Genomic DNA, 9,394 nt, shown 5'->3' with positions numbered 1-9,394 from the left:
CAGCAACAGGATGCCAAGTGTTCACGTGTCAGAGACCATACCCAAGACATTTCTCATTCAAGCCACAACACACAGGTAGCAAAGATCACTGTCTTGCCAGCTCTAAACCAGCCTCTAGGCTCTGGTTAAGATGGCTCGGCTGGGACTATATTTTTCCTTTACCAGCCAGCTGCCTGTCATGACTCAGCAACAGGAAGCCTTAAAGGCAGCCTGGAAAGGCAAAAGACTGCAAGGGGTGACTCTTACTGTCCATATCTTACTTTTGCCATATCATTCAAACACCTAACTTTTTTTAAAATTTTATTTAATCTTTCCTTTGTTTGTTTTTTACACTCCAGGGTTTATCCCCCTCCTGGTTCACCCTCTGAATGCTCCCCATCCCATACCTCCTCCGCACCACCCTGTCTCCACAAGAATGTTTTCACACCCCACGCCCCACCAGACCTCTAAACTCCCTGGTGTCTCCAGTCTCTTGAGGATTAGAGAACTTAACTTTTTACTAGCAACATTAGTTGATTTTTCAATTTCTCCCTTCTAGCTAACCTCATTACACCAGCGTACCATATTGCCCTACAGAGTCTAGGGTATTGGTTGCAGACAACCAAAATTATTATTATTAATATTATTAATATTATGATGATTATTATTAATGTTTCCCTTTCCAGTCCCCCTCACAGAATTCTTAAAACTGTTGCTAACCTCTAGCTGTGGCACACACCCTATATGGCAGAACCGAAAGTCATTCATAGCCAAGTTCTTTATGTAAACCATGTAAACTAAAAGATAAAGACAGTAACAGTTATCCCTTCTCAATCTTTTGCCTTCCCAGGCTTCCTGTAAGACCTCCTGTTACCATCTTATGACAGGCAGCTGGCTGGTAAAGGGAAACTATAGTTCTTCCTGCTTACCACTTAATTTAAATAAAATTAAAAGTGACTGATATTGGGAGCTATTAAGACAACACTATTGTCCTGATCTCTAAATTGGGCCTCTCCCCCGAGAAGAAAAGGGGGTCAAAAGCGAGCCACTGACACACTGATTCTGAGAACAACCACAGAATGTTCCACTGATGTCCTGACCACACCCTGATACCACCAAGTTCCTGCTTCCCCGTGTAGCTGCCAAAAGAAAAAAATTTCTATTGCCCCCCCTCCCACTGATAAGTACTTCTCCTTTTGCTTGTATTGCCCCACCCCTCCCGCTGGTAAGTATCTGTACTTCCCCTTTTGCTTGTGCATTTAAACCTTGGGCCTGGCTAATACATTGGGGTCTTGATGCAATTCAGAACGTTTCCGTGTCGTTATTGGCACAAGACCCTCGTCTCTCTCTACCCCCCATTTGGTTCTTAGGAGAAGGTCCCCTCGAGACCCTCGAATAACTGGACCTGCTGGACGGGTCAGACTGAATGTGAACTATCTTCCATTTCAATCAATCTTGGACACGGGAAATAAATTGAAAGAAAAGAATAACTAATTGAAGTTATATTCATCTAATTAGGAAAAAATGTTTCCTGGAATATTTGTTTCTCTTTCTAATAATGGACGAACTGAGAAATTTTTCCAATAGTTAATGCAGCATTGTAATAATTATACTAATAGTTTAACATGAAAAGCCTTTTGTTAAAAGGAATGAAAGAAAGAATATGTATATATATATATATATATATATATATATATATACATACACACACACACATATATATGTGTATATGTATATATATGTTTAGTAAGCATGATCATAATTAAATATTCAAGGAAAATTCAGTGGAATAATGAACCCCTTCAAGTCAAAACAATACATTTTTCATAGTTAACCAAGGTCTATCTGTTTATAATTTGATAATGATGACTTAGAAATTTCTAGTCTATAAATATTTCAGAAATTGTGGAAATGACTCAGTTGGTAAGTGCTTGTTATAGTTAGCATGAGGACACAAATCTAAGTCCCATCACCAATGTAAAAAGTCAGACATGATGTCAGCATCTGTAACCTCAGGGCAGGGGTATCTATACGAGACAGTCTCGGGCTGGCTAGTCACACCAGCATAGCCAATTAGTGAAAGATCCTGTCTTAGAAAATGAGGTGGAAGCCAGGCATGATGTCATACACCTCTAAATCCCAGCACTAGAGAGGCAGAGGCAAGTGGATCTCTGTGAATTCAGGACCAGTCTGCTCTACAGTGGCATTTTGAGGCCAACCAGGACAACATAGTGAGATGATGATAACAATAATAATAATAATAATAATAATAATAATAAATAGTAACAAGGTTGTTTGCAAGGGAAGAGGCAGCAAAATTTGACCTCTGACCTCCACACACATGTCATACATATGCATACAACCAAAAAATGTTATTGATTTTTTTTAAATAATCATGTGACCATTTAACCCCAATGATCTGTGCTCTCGAGTGAAACACACACACACACACACACACACACAGCCTTATATTTTAATATACCTTAGAGAGTTCAATGGCTGGGCAACTTCCTAACCTCCACATGGCTAACTCCCCTTCAGTATTCCTATCTTATTACTAAAATCTGTATTTCATCTTTGCTGCTCCAGACCCAGACCTGCAGCCACTCAGCTGCATTCTCTTGAACCTACATGATGACTATCTCTCTGTCTTCTGCACCTCTCAGGACTGTTGTGTCTCTTCTTTTGTTATGTCATGGCAGCTAATCTCTCCTTCCTCCTTGGGTCCCTTGCCCAGCAATCCTAAAAGTTCTGGCTTTGTCTCTCTGCTCAGCCATTGGCCACCAGCAACTTTATTTACCAATCAAAAACAAATGGGGTGCAGGGTTCCCTTAGTTTCTTACATGCAGATGTGTGGATTCTCATGCAATTGGGGGGACCAGATTAATATAATACAAGCAGCACAAGACCAAATCTACAACAACTACATCCTTTAGGAATAAGTACCTAAATTTTGTAAGGCTACTGCTTTGGAGTAATTTGAGAAGAGAATATATGTTGAAAAGGAAATCAAGAAGGAAAATTGATGGATCCTGGGACAGAGCTTTGATGAACATAGATCAGGGCCTGGTGGGTGGCAAAAGCCATGAAATTCAGGGGATCTGACTGGAATAAAATGCTACCCAACCAGAACTGGTTCATGACACACCCTGGTACCAGTGGTGAAAATGCTCAGGAAGGCCCTGTGCTCTGCATAATTCCCTGTTGTCATTGTCATGAAGTCCATGCTCTCATCATTGACTATGCATTTGTTTGTTTCTACTGAAAATAGAACTTTCCCATACAATATATTCTGATTATGGTTCCCTTCCCTCAACTCCTTCCAGATTTGTCTCACATCACCTCCCATCCAAATCTACCTCTTCTCTCTCTCTCTCTCTCTCTCTCTCTCTCTCTCTCTCTCTCTCTCTCTCTCTCTCTCTCTCATTTAAAAAAAAACAGTTACCTTTAAAAAGATAATGACATAAAATAAAAAAAACAAGCCAGAATAGGACAAAACAAACAAGGGAAGAAAGGAGCTAAAGAAAAGGCACAAGAAACACATATAGATGCAGAAATATACACATTTGCATGCAAAATCAGAAACTGAAATATACACCAAAGACCTGTATGGGGAGGAAAGACCTTCAAAAATACTATTGAGTTTATTTTGTGTTGGCCATCTACTGCTGGGCATAGATGGAGGTTGGTGGAAAACAAGTTTCCTGTGTGAGTGGTTATCAGTTGGAGGTAGTTTGTGGGTTAGGGATGGGGGCTGGTGTGCACTTCCCCTCTCAGCAGTGGGACCCTATCTGGCTTAGACCTGGTGTAGGTCTTGTGCATGCTGATTATGCATATTTTTATATTATGTTTAGAAATGTTTTGTCCACATGTTTGTCTATGCACCACATGTATGTAGCTTCCTCAGGAGCCAGAAGTGAGTATCATATTCCCTGGAGCTAAATTTACAGTTGCGAGATGCCATGTGGGTGTCAAGAATCAAACCAAGGTATTCTTGAAGAGCAGCCAATAATCAACTGCTGAGCCACCTCTCCGGGCCATTTAACTGTGTGTTGTTAAGTGGCATCTGTTAACACAATGCCATTCACAGACATTTACTACTTTCTTCACATAAATCTTTCATCCTGGCCACAGAATGTTAATGAACCATGATAACTAGGCATTCAAGAAAACACAGAATGAAAGAAAGAAGGGAGTCAAGCAGAGAAGACAGACATGGGAGCACAGAGAGCACAGACATGGGAGTTAATTTCCACTTCCCTTCAAAGGTTACTGCTAGTTTTCTCACTCAGTTTTTTCCTTCATTTATCAAAGTGTCACTTTCTCTTTCTCCCTCAAGATAAACACAGCAGGGACCTCAGAGGAGGAGGACACCTGAGTCTTTACTCTTGAGCATTGAAGAACAAAGCAAGTTTCTCTTAATGAGCCAGGTGACCAAAGAGGCTGGAATACAGAGCTGATCTGAAGACATTCAGGGAGTTCAGAAAACTTTAAAAGAGGCCAATTCAACAGGAATGATGCTAAGCATTCACACTCTCTTACACCACACTCACCTGAATCTGCAAGGATACAGCCCTTCCACACCTCCAAACAAAGCTTCAACCACAGGGTATGTCTGGTCAAACCCTTTTACCTCCTCTTTCTCTCCCAAGCAACTCAGCATTCATGTAACACATCTCAGAGTAGCTGTGCTCCCACACAGTGCTCCTTGACCGAGATCTACATTCAGCACTCTCTGCCAAAAATGGATACCTCTTGCACAGGTAAGAGTTTTGTTTTGTTTTGTTTTGTTTTGTTTTGTTTTGTTTTGTTTTGTTTTGTTTTGTTTTGTTTTGTCTTATCAGAATCCAAGAAAATGTATTTTATTAGGAAAAACAAACAAACAAAAAAACAAAGACAAACAAGCAAACAACTCAGAGTTACTGCATGATGTCTAAGATTGGCTAAACTGCATTTGCCTAAGCAAGACCTCAAAACCCAGTCACCATCATGACTCAAAAAAGGCTGAGGCAAATTTGGAAAGGGACCCCCACCATGAATACAAGTTGGATGCTAGCTCAATGTGCTTTCACAGTTTCTTGATGGAAGAGAAACTAACTGTGCTTGTATGCTACCCTTCTCAGTCCTCTGAGCCACAGATGCTGACAGAGTGGCAGATATCTCACAGCAATCATTGGAAATCTTGTGCAGGTATAGTACTGAAACAAAAGGAGAGGAAAAAGTTTGTAGTGATTCCAGCTTGCCAGATTCTCTCACCACAGGCCAATAGCAGGGCTAAGCCCAAACTATTCTGCATTATCAGTGAAAATTTACAGGCAAGTAGGAAGAGGGTCTGAAGTTCAGACAACAAATAAAGCTATTGTGGCACCAGGAAGTGACATGGAATAAAATGTTTTTTTCTGGAAGTGATAGAAAATTAAATAATGACATTGGATGGGGTAAAAAGAACCAACTCAGAACTGGATATATAAGACCAACTTTAAGTAACATGTAGATAACATGGAGGCCCCATCAAAAAGGCAAGAGTGTAAAGATGACTAAGGAGCAAAATAGACAGAAGGTCCCTTGAAAGTTCCCTGAAATAAGAAAAGATATATAGAGGAGGAAAGTTTAAAAATCTGAAAATGATAGGGGTGTAGGGGGATATGAGTGATGGAAATTAAGTATCCATCCAAGAGAGCAGGCTAAAGGCCTCTAGATGGTATGCAGAGCATTTGACAAGTCAGACAATATTCACTAAGGATCATAAACACTTACCTTGTGTTGACTGTAAAAACAAGGACTGATGAATAATACAGGAAATAGATGAGGCTTTAAAAGATTCTTGAGGAACAGGCAATTGTTCAGCCTATAAATTCATGAATGAACCAGACACCTAATTTCAGGGCAGGCATGCCGTCACCCCTTGGATAAAGCCCTTCGTGTGCCAAGACAGACAACAGCCTCCAACATGAGCGACAGTCTCCCAGTCACTCTCTTCCTGACTGGGATCCCAGGGCTGGAGTTCGCCCACCTCTGGATTGCCATCCCCTTCTGTGTCATGTATGTAGTAGCTCTGCTTGGGAATGCTGCCCTCATCCTTATCATTGGGACAGAGAGTGTGCTTCACACACCCATGTACCTCTTCCTCTGCCTTCTCTCACTCACTGACCTGGCTCTCAGCTCCACCACTGTACCTAAAATGTTGGCCATTCTATGGCTCCATGCTAATGAGATTTCCTTTGGTGGATGCCTCGCCCAGATGTTTTGTGTCCACTCTATCTATGCTCTTGAGTCCTCGGTTCTCCTTGCCATGGCCTTTGATCGATATGTAGCTATCTGCAACCCACTGAGATATACAACCATCCTCAACCATACTGTCATAGCTCAAATTATCTTTGCTGGGATAGTCCGTAGTGTGGCTATTGTCTCCCCTTTCATCTTTTTGCTGAGGCGACTGCCCTACTGTGGTCACCGTGTCATGACTCACACATACTGTGAGCATATGGGCATTGCTAGGCTTGCCTGTGCCAATATTACTGTTAACATTGTCTATGGGTTGACTGTGGCTCTGCTGGCCATGGGCCTGGATTCCATCCTCATTGCCATCTCCTATGGCTTCATTCTCCGGGCTGTCTTCCGTCTTCCATCCCGTGATGCTCAACACAAGGCTCTGAGTACCTGTGGATCTCACCTTGGTGTCATTCTGGTTTTCTATATACCTGCTTTCTTCTCCTTCCTTACCCACCGTTTTGGTCACAATCGAGTTCCCAAGCATGTGCATATCTTCCTGGCTAACCTCTATGTGCTGGTGCCTCCCGTGCTCAATCCCATCATCTACGGTGCAAGAACCAAGGAGATTCGGAGTCGGCTTCTAAAACTGCTTCACTTGGGGAAGGACTTAGTATGAAGTCAGAGCAAAGGTTGGAGAAAAGGAAAGCAAATTATTCTGGACATTATATCATCATCTCTCTGGAAGGAAGAGGAGAGGCGAGATGAAGGGGAAATTTAATGGTCAAATTAAACAGACCATGTTTATGGGACTTTTAACGAAATTCTGAATGGTCCGGAGGAATGATATTTCACTCTTCTCTCAGAAGTGCCGTCCTGATAACTTTTATGTCTGCTTGACACACCTAGAGTCATCTGAGAGGAGGGGACCTTGATTGAGAAAATGTATCCATAACGTCCAGCCATCAGACATTTTCTTAATTAGTGACTGATGAAAGAGAGCTCAGGCCATGATGGGTGGTACCACCCCTGTGCTGATGGTGTCAGGATCTAGAAGAAAGAAGGCTGAGCAAACCCATGAAAGCAAGCCAGTAAGCAGCATTTCTCCATGGCCTCTGCATCAGCTCCTGCTCTGCTTGAGTTCCTGCCCTTACTGCTTTTGTTAATGAACTGTCATAGAGAACTGTGAGTGAAATAGACCCTTTCCTCCCCAACTTGCTTTGGCCTTGGTGTTTCATCAAAGCAGTAGTAACCCTAAGTAACACATGTAGGTACAACATCCTAAAGAAGTCAGTTACCAGCCTTATGAAAAGATTGGGTTTTGTGAAAGGATCTGAGTCCAATGGGAAACTTTAAAAAAATGAACTCAGTGTGAGTTTGAATCTAAGTTCTGACATTTTACCCCTTCAGGTAGCAACTAGAGCTCAAAGTCCAGTCACAGTACCTGAACTTAAACTTGTCTAATTACTAATTGTGTAGCTTTGAACATCATGCTCAGTGTTCATGTGTCTTAATTTGGCCAGTTATTAAATGGTGATATTAACATCTAACTCATACTGAGCTGTGAAATTCATATGTCAATAAGTAAAGGAAAAATTTAGGGCATTTCTTGTAAAGGTCCAATAAAGAAATAAAAAGAAGAATTAACACAACCTTTCTAAACACTAATAAGCAACTTCTTTGCCTCATTTTTAAAAAATTATTGTGTTTCAAGGAGTTATTGTGGTAACTACATTACCACAATATGAATCTGAAATATGTCAATGGTGTTTGAGGAGGTATGAATGCCTAGTGAAATGTGTTTCCTCCCATCCTCTCTTCAGGCTTCTAGTTTGAGATCTATTTCATTGCAGACCTGAAGTTCCCCGTTACTGACGTTCAGGGTAGCTGAATCAGATTCTATCAGTAATCTCGGTCTAAAATTTACAAGTTCACTTATGCTGCTCAAATAGATGATTGTTGTTATTTTGATTGTTTAAAAAAAAACGTCTGTAATTCAGGAAAAGACCTAAGGTTACACATTTTTATAGATAGCATATTATCTAGCCTTCTATGGTGGGAATAATATAGGCTCTGGACCCTGGCATCTAGGAGCTTAAATCTCTGTTTCTTAGTCTTCTTGCTACATGAATCAGGATGTCCCACCTACTCATCTCCACCTCAGAAAAATGTTTGTTGTAGTATCTGAAACAACACAAATACTCAATTGTGAAAGATAGTAGTTGATGATATCTAGTTAATACTAATTCAATTAATGAAGAGCTACACATTTCTTATCTCCCATCCTTAAACAAGAAGTCATCTCAAATTGGCATGTGCTTTCAAAGGAAAAATTCGTTTTCTTCTATGGATGCTCACTGGCTATATAAACCACATTTAAGGATAGACAGGCACTATGCTCATCAGTTCTTGGCCAACACAGAATGAACTCAGTGACATTTTTGTAGATGATTTTTGTCTCATACATCTTGGCTTGTGCATTTTTTATCTGATTGGGCTTTTGCTTATGTATTGTGATTACTGGTTTTGTGCTTTTATGGGTTTTGTTTTTGTATGTCTGGTTTTGTTTCATACATTTTTCCATTTTTTTTTAAGTTTGGTTGGGTGGCTTGCCTGTTTTTTTTTTTTTCTAAAGAGAAAGAGAATGAAGGTGTGGGGTTGGGTGGGAGATAAAATGGGGAGGATTGGGGTATGCAAAGCATGATCAGAATATATTGTAAAGAGTTTCAAAGATCTTTTTTCAAAAAAAACTCTTTCATTATATGACAAGACAAAATAGAATAGTGATTATTTCCTTGTTGATTCACTCATATTCAAAGCTGCATCATAGCAGGTATAATAGAGAATTAATAAACAGCTAATATGATTTTTGTTCTGCTTCCTGATCCGGGCCAGATCAGTGCTCAATGCCCTCCCACATCTTACAATCCGTCTGCCTCTCAGGAGGTCCACAGTAACCAGAGACATAGAACTGTTCTTGTCTAAAAGAACTGCAGGGACAATAATGGAGAAGAGACTGAAGACAGGAACCTAGCATCGCTGATCTCTGAGAGATTCTACCAGCAGCTGACTGAGACAGATGCAGATACCTATGCCCAGCCATTGGGTTGAACTAGGGGACTCCTTATGATTGAATTAGAAAAAGGATTGAAGAAGCTGAAGGGGAGGGCTGGTGAGTCTATAAGAAGACCAAAAGTCTCAACTA

General features: G+C 40.7%; 1 protein-coding gene across 1 annotated transcript; it reads left to right on the top strand.

Annotated features, from left to right (window-relative positions):
* Nucleotides 1–4,723: 4,723 nt before the first annotated feature.
* Nucleotides 4,724–6,868, top strand: LOC110298874 (olfactory receptor 52D1). The gene is made up of 2 exons (XM_021168395.2): nt 4,724–4,742; nt 5,865–6,868. The coding sequence occupies exons 1-2, from the start codon at nt 4,724–4,726 to the stop codon at nt 6,866–6,868; spliced, it is 1,023 nt and encodes a 340-aa protein (XP_021024054.2).
* Nucleotides 6,869–9,394: the final 2,526 nt, after the last annotated feature.

Source organism: Mus caroli, unplaced genomic scaffold (genome assembly GCF_978045245.1).
Source record: "Mus caroli unplaced genomic scaffold, Mus_caroli_1 scaffold_8, whole genome shotgun sequence".
NCBI lineage: Eukaryota > Metazoa > Chordata > Mammalia > Rodentia > Muridae > Mus > Mus caroli.
The sequence above is the reverse complement of the archived record's forward strand: the minus strand, read 5'-3'. Positions and strand labels throughout refer to the sequence as shown.